The sequence below is a fragment of the Sus scrofa genome, chromosome X (genome assembly GCF_054392235.1).
Source record: "Sus scrofa isolate SSC_HxYL_T2T_F1_AM1 chromosome X, Sscrofa_HxYL_maternal_Yorkshire_Landrace_v2.0, whole genome shotgun sequence".
NCBI classification, from domain to species: Eukaryota; Metazoa; Chordata; class Mammalia; order Artiodactyla; family Suidae; genus Sus; species Sus scrofa.
The window spans coordinates 101,757,369-101,775,585 of NC_139401.1; the positions used below are offsets into that span (position 1 = coordinate 101,757,369).

Consider the following 18,217-nt stretch of genomic DNA (forward strand, 5'->3'; position numbering starts at 1 on the left):
AATTGAGATGACAACATTAACATGTAGTGTATGCTTTAGGGGTGTTTTCTTCTATGATCCTCATGAAGAGAGTTTTTCCTCTCTTTTGCAGATGATAAAACTGAGAAATTAATTGATTTCCTCAAGTAACCCAGAAAATGTCGATCAAAGTTGAGGCTGAAACCCAGGTCTAGCTGATTGCAAAATCCATGGCTTTCTGTTACAACATGATCTTCAGACTTTTCCACCAAAATATCCCAAATGACAGAATAGAGCGAACATATATCCCTGAAAAAGGCTGGGTAGCCCAAAGAGGCACCACCACAAGTGCGACATTTCTCTGAAGTCTCATGGTTGATTGTCAAAGTACGTACACAATTTGCATTTTATTCTACAATATGTGTTTACTGTCATATAAACTATGTTAAAAATTATCACTCAAATTGCCTATGTTCTCCCTATCTGAAATTTCAAGTAAAATTGATCCTCTAGAAAAATGTACTATCTTTACCCTGTAGTTTCATGAATCTTGAGCATATTACTCCAGTTTGAGAAATCCCAGCATACTCCACAAGGTATTAGACTATGCTGGTGAGATATTAACAATTTCAAGGAAAGCCTCAATCCATTGTACCCACTAGAATGAGGGAAATGAAAAGATAAAAGATTCAAGACTTGTGGAGTTCCCTGGTGGCCTAGTGGTTAAGGATTTGGTGTTGTAACTGCTGTGGCTTGGGTTTGATCCCTGGCCTGGGAACTTGCGTATGCTACGAGTGGGGCAAAAAATTTTGTAAAAAAAAGAATGCAAGACTTGTTAAGGAGAATTTGGTGATAAAGGAAAAAGCACTGCAGTAATTTCATAAAGATTGGTATAACACTTATTATTACACTATTATATTATATACTACTATTATTATTAATTCCACAATAAAAATTGTGACCATGAGTTTTTGGACAAACAATGCACCAATGATGTTATAATATTGGAAAAGTAACATGAGGACATTCAGCTGTTTTTAACCTAGAAGCCATGGAACACAGAAACTAGATGCCTATTTCTGATGAAGAGGACGGTCCATAGCTTTCATTAAATTCTCAAAGGAATCCAAGACCCACAAAACGTTAAGAATGACTGCAACAGAGAAGAGAGCAGAGACTTTGAGATCACACTGCCTTTTTTTTTTTTTCAAATACTGGCTACAAGCTTAATAAACTACATGATTTACTTTATCTCTGAGCCTTTGTTTCCTTATTTGTAAAATGAGGACAATAATATCCAAATCCCAGGGTTGTTGTGAGGATTAAATGAAATTCTCTACATTAAATGCTTGACACAGAGTAGGCAATCCAAAACTCTTCATCTCCTTCTTGCCACAATATACAAAACACAGTAAGGGCATTTAAACTACAGTTGGGATGAATCATTTATCATGGAACATGTAACCTGGATAGATATACCTTCTTTAACGATATTATACTTAAAGCTTAGACCCCTCCCCAACCAGAAATACAGACCTAGATTCCAAGACTGATGTTAAATCTCCACAAAAAATTCAAAATGAAAGTATTCAGTTGGTGCCTTAAAAAAAAAAGTTTCTCAAACCTGGGAACATACATATGCACACATTCTGGTCATAAAGATGAAATTATTTAAACACCTCTACATTCCGGTATGTTTGGTTTCAATTCTAAGTGTATATTACTATAAAACCTAGGATTAAAAAAACCTCTTGAATTGAACAGGAGATCTTAAATGTCAAATTAAGAGGCTTTTACAAAAACTGGGAGCCTACCCTAATCCTTCAGATTCATGAAGAAGCCTTGAAGGGGTTAAAGTGGAAGGCTTATACAAACTTTGCTTCTCAGCTTCTCTCTTATCTCCTCCCTCTCTGGCTGCACACTCCACACCGCTAAAGCAAAGCCGAGCTGAATCACTACCTTTCCCGCACACTCTCAACTGTTGCCTGTGAGAAAGAGGAACTGGAGACTTAACTATTCAGGCTGCTTCCATTCAAGTGTTCCAGACGGTAGATACACATCCAAACGGACACTTCTCTTGGCTCTTTGGAGTATATAAGGAGCAGGCATCTGAAACTGCAATCTGAAGCTGTAAGTGGCAACTGGCATTTTAATAACTAATAGAGGGTGCTTTTCGATTTTGCGCTGGAAAAGTCTGACTCTTTAGGAAGATGAAAGAGAAAGCATACTTTGCATGAATATAGTCTTGCTTCTCTGGAAAAACAAGGCTTTCATTCTATCTTCCAGATATTCCAGAGATGTTCTTGAACAAGTTGCCTGTCGGTGCAAGCTTCAAAAGGGGTATTTAAATGGCCAACCCCGTGCATCCTGTGAGCCAGGAAAGGTAAGAGAGATTTGGAAATATTATGATGTTATTTACAGTGAAATGAGTGGTATTATTTTATTTATCGGCAGGTGTGACAAATAGGCACCATCTGCCGCAGAAGATAAAGCAACTCCCACTTGAGAAGCGTATTACTTAATGGCTTCAGCCATTGAAGAAGCACTTGCTACTGGAATTGTTTTTTCACAGGGTGCTATAGAACTAGATACTCTAACAGCTCCCACTTCCCCTTACTTTTCTCCCCACCTACACTGGGCAGATAAATACAAAGAGAATGAGTAAACTCCTGAAGGCAGCTGCAATTGATAGTTTTGACTGTCTCCTCTGAATTGTTTCACTGATCATTTTCCTTAACTATGTCATGGGATTTCATCTCTGAAATTATGTAGGCAGGTGTCACTCCGAAAAGTGTAGAATTATCAGTGAATTGTTTTCAGAACTTTATCATGTTAAAGAAAAAGCAAATGTAACTACTTTGGGGAGCTCCTTGAGGACCAAAACAAGAATCAGGTTACATTTATCTCTATCTCCTCAGCACCTGGCAGAGTGTCTGGTACTTGGTTGGCACTCAGAGCTTTGCTGAATAAACTGTCAATCTGATTTTGCAAGTTCACACAGAACTTTGCTTCTCTTACTAAACACACGTTTCACCCTAGGAACCCCTCTCAGGGTTGATGGATGGAGAAAGCTCTACATTCCTTTCTCATTTTAAGGAGCAAAATTCATGATCTGGGCGTGTGTGTTATTTTGCTTCTGTGAAATTATACATGTAGTATGCTGATATTGAACATTACCAAAGACTTGGCATTTCAATGTTCATACCAAAAATACAGATTTTTTTTTAACCAAGAGTTTTATTTATGAAGTTAATGATAAAACATGCAATCAGAAAAATCAGAGGCCCATTCACATGGCTTGCTTGTAGGTGTTTTGATTTACATTAGAATTGAAGGAAAGCGGATGCTCAGGCTAATGTTAGACCATGGCCATTTTCACTTCCCTCAAATTTTCCTCACTCTTTCCTTTCTTCCTCTCTTTTTCAGTGTTTTCCTACCTCTCTGTCTTCACCTCTACCTCTTAGCCACTGCCCACATTGCTCATCACCTTGCTTCTCACATTTCCTTCCTTCCCTCATCTTCTCTTCCCTCCATCTTCCTTCCTTTCTTTTCCTAAATCTTTACCCTTTTTCCTATCCCTCACTCTCCTCCTTATTCCTCAACAGCTTTCCGTCACTTTTACAAAGACTACAGACTGATTTTCACTTTATGAACTTTGCTTTCCAGAGAAGACTGAAGGATACTTAAATCCTATAAAGGTCTTTCCATAAAAACCAGATTCTTTAGAATTAATAGAATTTTGATTTCTTTTGAAATTGTATGGTTATTTTCCCTTCCATATGGTCCAGAGTTTTTAATGGTGCAATCATTATCTGTGCAATTCATTAATTAGTTAGCAGAGAAAGCTATGGCAATAAATTCTGTTTGGAAAGCTTTTATAAGACAGTTGTCACAGATACAGGAATAGAGTAACAAAGAGGACCCTCCAATACCTAACTTTTTGTTTACTCATTTCAAAGTCCTTAATGGATTTAAGGAGTTAAATCGATAGACCTATCTGAAATGACCAGAACATTTGGTATTCTGCAGGCTATAGAGATTTTAAGAAATATATGATTAGTTTTCCAAATGCTCAAATGAAATGTTTAAAGAAACTGAAAACTGTACATGAGATCACTGTTCTCTGTCCAGCTTCTCTAAGCTTCACAGAATTCTAATAAATTTTCAATAAGTATTTAGACCTAAGGAAGATTCAGGGTCACCTGTGCTGGAGGCAGTATTATCAACTGTTACCAAAAAGCATCTGTAGACACATATGAACTTTCTAAAACTTAAGGCTGTAAACCCCATTCCATGTAGTTTTCCTTTAAAATCATGTAGCTGAAATGGGAATTCAAAAGCAAGTTTCTAAAAAGTGATTATTCCTTAATTCCAGATTATAAGCAGGAATTTAGTGTCCTTTGCACAATAAGACATGGGGAGAGGGGGAGGGTAATAAAAATACAAGGGAGTTTCTGAAAGTGATCTAGCTATCAGAACAAAGATAACACTGTGCTTCTCTCCAGTTGTCAGTGCTAAATGCACTTCTTCAGTCATACCCAGGCATTTATTCAACAATTATTGAGCAGGTACTGCAAGCACTGAATACAGGATAGAAGGTTGAAAAAGATTCTCAGAGGGTTTATAAATTACAATTTTGGGGAAAACACAGCAATAGATACTTCAAAGATTAGGGAATGTAACTTCTCCAGGAGAGATACAAAGCCTGTGGGAATCAGGAATTTGATGGGAAATCAAGGTCAGTTTCATGAGCTGAACTATGAAGAGTGGTAGAATTTCCCCAAGCAGGATGTGCGAAGATGAAAGAAATTGATCAAACAAAAACACGGAGGTAGGGAAGTATGTGATGTTAGCATTACAGCTTGATTGGAAAGGAGGATGGTGGAAGAAATTAAACTCAGCCAGGACCAGGGCATTGACAGTCTTGAATGCCAAGCTAAGTCGAGAATGGAATAGTCCAAAGGCAACAAAGATCCTCAAAGGCAATACGTGGGCTACCAAATATTTATTCGTTTTTCATCCTATAAGAGTAGTTATGAATGAATTATATAGTAATGGAAGGTAAAGGAGCAAATAAAAAATATGACCTATAGCTTGATGCTTTTTTCCCATAAATTTCCAAATAAAACTAAACAACATAGTGTTCAGAATAAGGGTGTTATGTGTGTAAATAAAAGCAAGGTAATGCTTAGCAGAATTCAGAATATTGATAATTTCTGGGGAGCAGGATGAGATAGGGAGGAGCATAGGTAGATGTCATGTAATTATTAATTATTCTCAATCCTAAAGTTGGTAGGTGCTTGTTCACAGGTGTTTGTCCATGGGTGTTAGTAAATAAATAAGATACCCTGGATACACAGGTGATGACAATGTGCCAAACCAAGGAGTATGACTGATCCAAATCCATGCGTTTGGAGGTCCACAGGAGACTAAAATACACCCTAATATTGTCAAGGCTTTCCCCACTTGGATTGCACTAGCAGGGAGTGTTTATTTTCCTCCTACCTGTCTCTTGGAGGCCAGGTGAAAAAGTAATGCGTCCGTTTGGGCTGCCCTGGACTGTCAGAGACCTGTATCTCAAGCATTCTGTTCCTCGGTAGAGCGGTGCTTCCAGCCCTGGCTGCATATAAAAATCACCTGTGGGGCTTTAGGCACTACTGCTGTTCGTGTCCCACACAAACCTACTGAATCAGAACTTCGGAAAGAAGAACTCAGGTATAGATATTTTCTAGAAGTTTAATAAGTGATCTTGAGGGCAGAAGAGACTGGGAACCATTCCTTGCAGAGTGTACTTAGAAACTCTAGTTGGGTAAGCTTGTCACAAATGTAGATTTCAGGGTCCTATCCCAAGAGATTCTGATCTAGGGAGCAAGGGGAAAAGCCCAGAAATCTGCATGTGTAATACAAATCTTCCAGGTGATTCTGAGGCAAGGGCTTCCTTGAGAAACATTGCCCCAAAGGTTCCAAAACACTAGGGACCCAGGGTGATTACTCTATGCATTCGTTTCCTAGGGCTGCCATAAACAAAGTACCACAAACTGGGTAGCTTAGAACAACAGAAATGTATTCTCTTAGGTCTGGAGGCTGGAAGTCTGAAATCCAGCCTTCAGCAGGGCCATGCTCCCTTTGCAATCTACAGGGTAAAATCCTTCCTTGGCTCTTCTAGCTTCTGGTGTTTATTGGCAGTGCTCAGCACCCCTTGGTTTGTAGATGCCTCACTCCAATCTCTGCCTCTGTCTTCCCCCTTCTCATAAGGACACCAGTCATACTGGATTAGGGCCAACTTAATGACCTCATTTTAACTTGATTACATCTGCAAAGACCCCTTTTCCAAATAAGATTACATTTACAGGTACTGGGTGTTAAGATTTCAACATATATTTTTTGGGGGGGGACATAATTCAACCTATAGCACTCTTTTAAATAGTTTTTTAAAGTGGGGTCCCCAAACAACTAATAAGACAGATTAGCTATGTTCTTTACCTGGGTTATCTAGATAGAAAAACTAATACTTAATCAAAGCTCAATATGCAAAGAATCACCTGAAAATCTTGTGCTTAGAATACATATTCCTGGGCTTTGAGCCAAGCTAGGAGAGTACATTCAGCCTGTGGAAGGGCCTAGGAATCTACATTTTAAATGATGTAGAAGGTCCATGCATCACACCCTTGAGAAAAACTGGACTTGGGAGCACAAGCAAGGCCAAGAGCTGAGTTGTCGGGGGAGAAGGAGCTCCCAAGAGCCGACCTTGAAATCTGCATTTGTAACAAGCCACTCAGGTGAATCATTGCTTTGGGGGCTGGTATTCATAGGGAACAAAAGTAAACCTACTGTGATTATCTTTTCCACTTGTTTGTTAATCAGAAATCAAAACAGATGTACCTTTAAGTACTGCAAAAACATTTCCTAGACCGTAGCTCCAAAGAAAGTCGAAAGATAGCCCTGTCTCTTTGCTTGTTTCTTAGGAACCAGTTGGCTCTGCATGGGTGGCAAAGGCAGAGGTAGGTAGGCTAAGAATCATACAGATTACAGAAAGTATAGTGCCATGAGCTAGGGAATATAAACTTTAAGCTGAAGTGCTCCCAGGCTGGCAAAATTCAAGATTATAGAAGAGTAATGTGATCGTTGGAGCTATTTCTATTAACTCTCCTTGGGCGTGTTAACAAGCGACAGAACTAGGCTACATTGTCAGCTCTCTGCCACTATTAACACATAGAAGTTTGACAGGTGATGGTAGCTTATATTGTTTATTTTAGTCACCCATATTCAAAATTCATGTTCAAAAAAACAAGCTAAATCATTTTGGAAGCCTTCAACAGCAAATAGTTGACCCTATTTACATCCTGGAATGTTTTGCCAATGAAGCCAAGATTCTGTCTTTACCAATAATGAAATATGCAGTTATTTGCTCACAACAAATATACTCTTTCAATTACTTCTGAGTGAGGGGGAGTATATTCTCACCCCACAGACCTAAATGAGAGAGATAGAACACAAAAAGAAAATTGGAGGAAGCCTGTATTCCTGAAAATTCCATGATCTGTTAAAGTGACCCGTGGCACTGGGATCTGGGTTTGAAAAAAAAAAAAAAAAAAACAAATCCTTAGATTTAGGTCTTTATTTCAGTGTTAGGCTTTCCTGGTTAAACTAGCAGTGGTTCTCAGTCCTGGCTGCACTTTAGGGTCATTTGGGGAGCTTTTTAAAAATAACAGGCCCTGGACCCCACCACAGACCAATAAAATCTGACTCTCTAGAGTGGTAACAAGGTCCCTACTGTGAAGATTATGATTCACAAATGTCTAGATTGGGGCCCAGGGTCTGTATTTTAATAAGTACCTCTGGTAAATTTTATGACCAGTTAGTTTGGAAAACAGTGTTCTAATCTAGCCTAGTTATTAGCTGCAGTTTTGTGAACTGAATTTTTTTTTTAACCTTGTAACAGGTATTTATCACTTACGGGGGAAAAAAAAAAGCATTCAAAGTGATGAAAATCGGGCATACCATTTTCAAACTAATTTTCCCAGAGCAAACCATTCTGCAATATATCAGTTAATTTTTATTTCAAAAGAAATTGCCATCTGTTTTTCTTAGATACCCAAATTTTTTGTTTTTGATTTTCAGGAAAATAAATCTGTTGAGGAATTTTAAGAGTCAAATCTTCTGAGCCTACACCTGCTGCTGTCAGCATCTCTGAGACCTACTCCATCTGAGAATTACCAGGTCTGACAACACGTTCCCTCCAGCCTACAGTGAGGGATGTCAACAAAACTGTAGAAAAGTCACATCCTCTAGACTTCCAACCCTCAAGCTGTGGCAGCTGGGAAGAAACCCTGCAAGCTCCATCCTTACGGGAGATTCAGAAAGACAAGAAGGGTAAAAACTCAGATATGCTGAGCCTGAAATAAACAAAAGCTTTTAGAAAGTCTCCTCACAGAAGAGCCCAATTAGATTCATATAATTAATGCACACATTAAATGAGCTATAGATAAAATAGAGCCCTTCCACCCTCTACGAAGACAGTAAAAGTCCAATTTAATACTCTGAGACATTCTTATCTACATACCAGTATTATAAAGCAGTTTCACCATATTTTAATCAGTATATGAGTAGGACTGGGGAAAAGAAAATATTTTATTTACATTTTTAAAAAACGATTAAAAAGTTCTGATAAAAAAAATTATTTGGGAAGGACACAGTGTGCTGGAGGACAGAGAGGGTGTGGCAATTGCCAAATTAGAACATCACCATTTTCTTACTTGTGCACTACTGACTTGGCTCTGGTTGTGACTGCTCCGTATGACATTGTTAGAACACCTCCATCATATTCAGAGACAGTCTAAGTGACTGTGGAATGCCTCAAGGGCAATAGCAATCAAATAGAAACAGGGACCAACTCAAGTCTTGAGTGATGACGGAGGTGCATTTCAAGTACCATGGAAATCTCACTGGGCGGGCCCATTTCCCCACCCTGGCAACTGAGGTTGACACTACTTCAGATAAGTATTCCAACCTATATATGTATGTGGGCTTATTCCTGAGCCTCCTGGCCATTCTCCTCATCCTGCTCTTCACGATGCTCCTCCGGCTCAAACATGTCATCTCACCCATCACCTCTGAGAGCACAGAAAGTGTTCCTCAGTTCACAGATGTAGAGATGCAGAGTCGAATCCCCACTCCTTAAAGTTAGGATGAAAGTGTATTTTAATGGATCTCAGTGAACCCTTGAATGTTGATGTTCAGGAAAGCTGACTGTGTTGCACGTAGCTTCCCATGTAGGAATCAACAAGTTGCTCATTTAACAAGTTGGTTATGTTCTCTTTGTGTTATTCTTTATCTTGATTCTGCTTGTGGGATATCTTTGCCAGGAATATAGAAAATGGCAGCTGGTTGGGAGGGCAGGTTTCCATAGTAACCAAAGAGTGCCTGGAATTTGAGCAAACCTCAGACCACAGAAATTCATATGCAGCTGTTGTAAAAAACACAGGATCCCTGGAAGCTCCAAGAACAAGGAGAATTTGCCTTCAAAAGGGCTGATTATTCAAAGAGGGTACCCCAAGACAGGAACAAGTTTTAATTTAGCATTTGGACCCTGAAGAATCACCTCTGTGTAAAGTGAAGCTAAATAATGTCAGAGATTAATGAAAGGGACCACGAGCCCTTTCCCAAAGGAGCAGTGATTTTATCATCTATGGCCATCAGGTCTGTCCCAAATGAAAGAAGAATTTTGAAAGAAACTGCTTCAGTGTAAAGAAGTTTCTAGTCAACAAATTCATCTAGAGAAGGAAAATGTGCATTCTATACCTGTGTTATTACTATTACTGGACTTTTAAAAACCCAGATAATGGCAGATGTATTACAAAAATCTGGAACAATGAGCTCCACCCAAACCAAGGGAAAATTAAGTCAAAATGTACTGGTAACAATGAACCTTATATTATACATGCAGCCTCTTTGCCTTTTTCTCCCTCTTCATCATGTTCCAGGATTGAATGGCACTCAAATATAAGCTTTGTTTAAAGACGGCCTTGGCAAAGAAGACTCAACTGCACTTTAAAGCAGAAATGAAATAATCTTGGTATTCTGTCGTTGAATGATTGTGGCTTTGGACAAAACATTCGAGCCTCTGGGTGCCAGGTTTTTCTTTCTGAAAAATGATCTGAGAGCTATTTAGTCATCACTAGACTCCTTTTAGAGTGTAAAAAAACCCAAAGAGACAGAGGAGAAAAGGACTAAACAACACCCTCCAACAAATCTTTATTGAGATCAATGTCCTCAGATGTCACATTTGTCTTTTCCAGAAAATGCCCCTCTCTCCCTGCTCCCTGCCAAAAGATGAAGTGTTTCACTTATTACCTATAAGAGAAATATATTTTAAAAATTCCATTCTCATAGGTAGCCCTAGTATGAGAGTAGTGGAGGAAAAATTGGATTCTTTAAATATTAACATTCCAAAAGGGAACCAAAGAAAATGATTACTGTTTACAAATTAGAAATTAAAAGGCTAGTCATACTCTTGCCACCAAAGAACTAACACCTATGTTAAATTCTGCCTGCTTAAGAAATTAGTTCTCTCTTGCACCTAAAAAGTGGTCATCAAGTTTCAACCAGGTGTTCCCTCAAGAAGTGCAGTGGCAGTGAGAGAGAAGTGGAATGGATATTAGGTTAATGAAATCTCTACCAGACATGCAGATCTCTCTAGTTTGTTACCAATTTAGATTGGCCCCTTTACTCTGGTCTAAATCTAGGATGGAGGTGAAATTCCCAAGTGCGTTCTACTTTTATACACAGTCATTTGCCAAGACTCCCCTCTCCAAGGGGCTGAAAAGTGTGAAATCCCCACATGCAGAGCTAAACTTAGCAAGGCTGACTCTGGCACACCTGTTACAATAGCGCACCGTAAGAGATGGCAACTGCATTCTGCACCATTCAGAAGAGATCAGCATCAGCAGGTAGGCTAAGACTCGGAGAGGGTATGTGCCTATCCTTTCGGCATTGTATTTTCCAGCATGCAAAGTGATTCATATTATTACATTTAGTGGTTTAAGTTATGTCTTTATTCAACACCCCAACTCCATGTACCCTTTAAAATGTCAGTTCTTGGCAGTCACACATGAACTTCATCAAAGGCTGCTAACCCAGAACTTCTTCAGGACACACATCTCCCCTCACTCCGGGCTTTGCTTTTTGTGCTCACAGTATTTGAATGAACTGTACAGTTAAGAAGTCAGTGGCTGGATAAATGAAGGAACTGATTACACTTTGAACAACAGTGAATAGCAAGATACCCACTGCCTTGTTGCTGAATCTGATGAAGAGACAGACTGTGAATCTATTCCTTGCCCACCTGACGTCCCCAACCCAGATTTCAGGAGTTTAAAACTGCTCTTTAATAACTGACTTGGATGAAGATTCCTAATGTATGATTAGGTTACTCACCTGGAAAACAACGACTCTCTTTCATCACAATTACCCCATGGGATCTGGACCTTCACTGAGCATTAACCAAAATACACAGCACAGATTGCACTAAAATAGCAGCATAACCCCTCACAATTTCCAGTGATAACATAAATGGAGATGCATGTAAGCAGATGTGTCATTATGGTGACTCACATGGTATTTAATCTTCAGGAAAATAAACTGAATGTTTTCATCATAGCAAACCTACTATAAAGAAAACAACTTTTACATTTATATTAAATTTATTATATCCCCCAATGTATTAATTAACACATATTACTGCTCAAAGAGGCAGCTAGAGCAATCAATGGGCATAATTTGAACTTATCCACCTATCCAAAATGCTGACTTGACAATTCCCTCCCTCACTCCTACTCTCCAAAAAATTGCATGTTAGCCTAAAATGTATATAAACATGTAGGTTATTTATACATAAATGTATTTTCTTTTGGCCACACCTGTGGCATGTGGAAATTCCTGTGCCAGGGATTGAACCTACGCAATTGGGACCCGCGCCACAGCTGCGGCAGTGCCAGATCCTTAACCCACTGCACCACAAGGGAACTTCCTAGATGTACTTTCTTTTAAAGTAAAAGACTGCGTCTTCACTTTCTATTACACTGAATCACATGAAATTGCCATTTCTGTAGGTAAAAAATGCCAAAATATCAGCAATTTCATATAATTCAACCAAATACTCACCACATGAATTCTTTAAATAGTAAATTCTCCTAATATGTTTAAAATAACTTAATTTCTAAAAATGTACTTGGCATACATTTCAGGATCATGGGTTGTATAAAACAAGGTTTATTGTAAAAGACTTTTGTGTTATGTATTATGTATTAGGCAGGAAATATTAAAGGTTAATCAAGTAAAGACGGGTTCATCCAGCCTAACATTTCCATCTATGCCAAATCTGAAGCTTTGGACTCATAGCTCAGTTTGACCACTACAGACCCCATCAAACTTACTAAGTAGGTAAGAGGGGTCCATTTAATGCAACTAACTGGTTATATTTAATAATACATCTTATTCACCCGCATTTGTACAAAGGAAGCTCCTTTTTTTTTCCAACAAAATGAAGAATTATGTGGAAGAAAACATTGGATTTCTTTTGTATAAAATCATTAATATTTGAAATAGATCGTATAAACAGAAATATAATATTTGAATTAATATTTAGCATGTCATTTTTTAAAATGATTTTTTTCCATTATAGCTGGTTTACAGTGTTCTGTCTGTTTTCTACTGTACAGAGAGGTGACCCAGTCACACATACATATATATATAGCATGTCATTTTTGATCCCTGGGAAATAAATTCTGTTTGGTTTGGTTTGGTTTGCTGGTATCAAATATCTATTCTCTGAAAAATATAAAGAGCATTAGTCTCTTAATTTCAATATAAATTGTAATGATTACAAATTTGTGGGATTTATAATTTTGAGGTGTCATTATTCCTTCTTATTCCCTGATTACCCAAATTTTATTTTCTCCCCATTTGTAACCTTATTGGTGTGTTTGTTTCTTTAGTAGTAAGATGTGAAAAACAGGTAATGACTACCAGTTGCCAATGAAAGTGATCTGAGGTGAGAGCAAGATAAGGTATCTAAAGTACCGATACCTTTCTTTTTGTATTTTTAGGGCTGCACCATCGGCATATGGAAATGCCCAGGCTAGGGGCTGAATCTGAGTTGTAGCTGCTGGCCTAGGCCACAGCCACAGCAACTCAAGATTTGAGCTGTGTCTGCAACCTACACCACAGCTCACGGCAATGCCAGATCCTTAACCCACTGAGTGAGGCCAGGGATCGAACCCACGTCCTCATGGATGCTAAGGTTCATTACCACTGAGCCACTATGGGAATTCCCCAATATCTTTCAACATTCCCCAACTTGTGGGATATTTTTATTTCCCACTTTGTACTTTCTTCATGTGACCCTCACAGCAACCCTGTGAGTAATGAATGGAGGTATTATGAAGTCTGTTTTACAAAAGAGGACGTTAGCACAGAGAGATTGGTGAGACATTCATGGTTATACAGAGGCCAAGTCAAGAGCACACTGCCAGTCTTTGGACTCCTAGTTTAGTACTCATCTCAAAAAGTGCTTTGCTTTCTGAGCACTGAATAGATATTCCAAAGCTATCCATTCCATAACACCCCAAGTTCTGCAAAAATTACTGAGTTCCATAGGTGATTAACTCCCTGTGCCCAAATTCAGAACAAATAAGCAGAATTATGCTATCTCTTAAAATCATTTCTTTAGCTATGGCAACACACATTTAACACACTATAGGGAAGTTTACACAAAGGCAGATCCTACAGCTTTAATCTACATGGAAGAAAAGAGGCAGAAATATGGATGGATTATCAACCCACAATGCAAATCCCAATCCTCTGATAATTTGACTTAATATTCACAGTCGATGCCAGTTCTTCATATATAGGATTATGATCTTTCCCCTCCTAGAAATGAGAACACCTCCTCTTATGTAAAAATAGTGTTCTTATTTAAAATTGTACAGTGTTCTAAGTGTACACAGCTATATCATTTGTGCTCTTTAATAATTACAATGGCATTAAAAGAGAATTACTGCCTAGAGAAGCTTCCTCTAGCCACACAAAAAATGAATTGCTGTACCTGTAGAAAGAGGAGACAAAAAATGTGAAATACACATAGAGTAGGAAAAGGAAATGCACATAATAAATACAGATGAGGAGGTTTTGAAGAATAACTTGAGTAACTCAAAGAATTTCAATTCATTTTTCATAAGTATTTATTGATTAGATCATACACACATGGTGGAGAATAAGACAGAGATTACATAGAGTACTGAGCTAGACTTTGTGGGGACCTAAAGTTTGCAATCATAAAGTTTACAATCTGGCAAAGACGATAAGTACCTAAATTCATTCATGCATGCATGCATTTAATATTTATTCAGCACATACTGTATATGCTAGCAGTGAAAACAGGACACTATGCCCTGGTGAAAGTTATAACCTACTGGGATGGATATCTCTGATCATATAATTGCAAGAATACTGCATTACAAAAGAGAAGTATAGGGTACTTGGGTACATAAAGTGGAGGGGATGCTGACTACCTGGCCTAGAGTGTCAAGGAAGATTTCACTGAGATGATGTCTAAGCTAAAATCTAATGGATGCATAAAAGGAGAGAACAGAGCAAGCATTCCATAGACAGAACAGCACGTGCAAAGATTCTGAGGTCAAATAAACTTGGCACACTTAAAGAAGCACAGTGAGTGAAGAGAAGTCTCCAGAATGCTGGAAAGGTTGACAAGGACAAGAACATGCAGGGCCTTGTGGGCAATATTGTGGATCCTTAACTTTATCTTAAGCACAGAGAAGAGGAGAACTCTGGCAGCAGTGTGGAGGATGGACTGAAGAGGGGCAAGAGTGGATGCAGGGAGACCAGGCTATGGCAGTTGTTCAGGAGAAAGATGACTTACCTTAGACTTAGCACCATCCCATCGAGTGGTAGATTTAGTAGATAAAATTAGCATTACCTGATGACTTGGATAAGTGGGGTAAGTAAGAAGGAAGGCTCTAGAATGAGTTACTAGGGTCTAGTGGCTCCATCCACTGAGACAAAAATCACTGGAGGAAAATCAGATCAAGGGGGAGATGAATTTCGTTTTGGACATGTTTAACTTGATGTCCCTTTGAGACATCCAAGTGCATATGCTGAAGAGGCAGTTGAATATACAGATCTGGAACTCACAAGGGAGCTTAGGGCTGGAAACAGAAATTTAAGAGGCGTTAGTGGATGCAACTGTCCAGGGAGGGGTTGTAGACTGAAGAAAGAATGACAATAATGTAACATAGAATCTGCCCAAATATGTTTCTCCCTGTTTTTGGAAGGCTAGTCACTTGCCAAGCAGGTTGGGAAAGAAGATTAGGCTTAAGGATCCTCAAACTGAGGCAGATTGCCTGGAGATACTTGGTAACAGGAGAAGAGTGAGTCAGAAACAAAGTCCTCTGGAGAGGGAAGACTCCAACCTGAGGAGACCAAAAAACAAACACTGAGTACAAAGGTTAGGAGCAGGACCATAAATAAGAGGAAAATAGAACCAATAGTTTGAAGCCAGGAACTAATGCAACAGTGTTGGTCAGTACAAATAGGGTCCTGAGAGTTTGCAATGAACAGGGGTGGGCTGTCAATCACAGGTATATGACTGTACTCATCATGTCCCTGGCAGGAAACAGATAGCATTCTCAAAAAGGGTGAGTAAAGAAACTTTAATGAAAGGACTATTTACTAAAGGGTGGGTGGGTTTAGAAGTCAAAGGAGATGACAAAGTACTCAGCTGCAGGAAGCTACAACCACTCTTAGGTTTGAAAGGCGAAGGGGAGCGAACTGTTTTCGGAACCTGGCATGCCCTTGCAGCCTTGAGAAAGAAACTAACAATCTACGACTAGGTAAATAAGCAAAGCCTAGGAGGCTAGAAGATTAGATACTCCACTTTCTCCTGCACCATGTCTACTGATGAATATTGAATCCACCTGGAAGCCAGAGGGCAAGCTAGTCAGGTGATGCAGTTTATTAAAAAAAAAAAAAAGGCCAGTTTCTTAAAGCAAAAAGCAGGGTGGAGAAGGTTTGTGAAATTGAATCTGGAGAAGACAGAGAATATACAGCACAGAAATAAGTTGGCATATTGGGATGGCTTAAAGATCCAATTTGAGGTTTACTGAATATGATTTTACTATAGAAAAGATAAAACATACTACAGATTTTCAGAGTTCCCTGGTGGCCTAGCAGTTAAAGGACCCAGCATTGTCACCACTGTGGCTCTGGTTACAGCTGTGGTGTGGGTCCATGAGAGTGGCAAAAAAAAAAAGGAAAAAAAAGCACCCTAGCTATTTCAAATAGAGGAAATTTTAAAAAAGGAACTGATTATGCATGTAATAGAAGACCAATGGGGTCAGTGAAACAACCTTGAGATTAGCAGAAGCAGAAAACTACCACTAATCCTAGGGCTTGAGAAACAATGGGAAGAGGTAATATTAACAGAACCCAGAAGCAGGGACCCTCTTTGGTCATAGAATCACGGAGGGGCCTCCTAGCTGATGAGACCACAGAAGGGGCTACCTGATGGACTCTGGGACCTTAACAGAAAGGGCTCTCTGGTAGGAGCTACAGCCATGGAAAAGAAAGATTTTTGAGCCCTTTTTTAGTAGAGCATGCTGTGATTGATTAACAATGTCTTTTATGGTGAAGAGGGTAATGGAGGCATACATGCCACATATCTTTCATCATCAACATAGACTATTTATTTCATGACTGTGTAGCATGAAGATATAAAGTGTTAGGGTAAGATCTAGCTGGGGACAGAATTTCTCTTAGGAAGAAAAATGGCAAAATACCCATAGTCCATTTTAATTGTGGAAATCCTCAGATTATAGCTAGGCTGGAAGCAAGCAAAAGATGGATAAACTGTATCATAAGAAGTTAACATATATTTGAAGGGTTGCTGGGTATGAACTACAGATGGAAGGTAAGGAATAAAAAGTAGACAGAGGACCTAGCCACATGGAAGGAGGCTAGAGGCTAAGCAGAAGACATAACCAGTGAAGATTTTTCTCTCAGAAGAACTTTGGAGAAAAGCAGTAGTTAATGTTCTAGACAACCCATGTAGTCTGGATATATCAGTACTTTGGTAAATAAAGGGACTGTGATGGTGGCTTGCATGATGGCATGGTGCAACAAAGAGACTTCACAGAGGGCAAAACATAGAGCAAAGATGGTAAAGTTGGTAAAAACAGGAACTTGGATCCAAAGGTAAACAGAAGTATAAGGCTTTCCCTTACCCCAAACCTTAGATACTGTAACTCATCAGATGCCTGGAGACCCACTAATTTTCACATCTAAATCAAACCCTTCAAAGTTTAACATTTCAAACAAATGGAGTATCCAATACTTATTCACCAATCTAATACATATTTGTAGGTGATGTTGAAATCTGCTAGTTTATTCTAACATGGTTTATACCCTAGAGTTCTGACTTGTGGCTAGAGAATGTTCTGGGGAATAAGAAACACCGATTTCTAACTTTTGAAGAATTTCCACACTGAAGTGGTAGAGACTTAATCTGTGTACTTTGAAAAGACAGAACTCAGATCAACAAATAGCATTTAAAGAGAGTAGGGTTTATAGGAAAATAACTTTGACACCTTGTGTTTCTACTAACAGAGATTCTCCCAAATAGAGCAGGTTTTCTCATACAGTAGAATACTGTTGAAACAATTCAAGCAGGGGCTGATAACCATATCTATCAGAGATAATGATAATAATAATCACTAGCATATTTTGAAGACTTATGTGTTAAGCTCTATACTTAATATTCTATATGTATTCTTTTTTTTAAATTGGTTACACACCACACACACACGCACACACACACACACATATATATATATATTTTCATTTTTTCCCAGATAGGTTATTACCAATTATTGGGTAGATTTCCCTGAGCCATACAGCAGATTCTTAATAAATCATCTATTTTATACAGTAGTGTGTATATCTACATGTATTCTTATTTAAACTTAAAATCCTACAAAGTAGGTGTTACTATTATCCTCATTTTACCTACAATATTGAGGCTTAGAAAGGTTAAATAACTTGCCCAAAGTTACACAGCTAATAAGTGACACAGAACTGGGATTCTAAAACAAAGTTAACTGACTCCAGAACCCATATGCTACCATTATGATCTACTGCCTATGTAATGCTATAAAAGTAATCCATATATTGGCTAGGAAGGTGACCT

General features: G+C 38.6%; 2 protein-coding genes across 17 annotated transcripts in view; one reads left to right on the forward strand and one right to left on the reverse strand.

The window, feature by feature from the left end:
• The window catches only part of DCX (doublecortin), a 327,175-nt gene that overhangs the window by 218,468 nt on the left and 90,490 nt on the right, over positions 1-18,217 (reverse strand). The window lies entirely within an intron of this gene.
• Positions 1,884-12,857, forward strand: SERTM2 (serine rich and transmembrane domain containing 2). Its single transcript, NM_001354500.1, is given in 3 exon segments — positions 1,884-2,088; positions 2,245-2,341; positions 8,080-12,857. A coding segment is annotated over 1 exon segment (273 nt). The 5' UTR covers positions 1,884-2,088; positions 2,245-2,341; positions 8,080-8,866; the 3' UTR covers positions 9,140-12,857.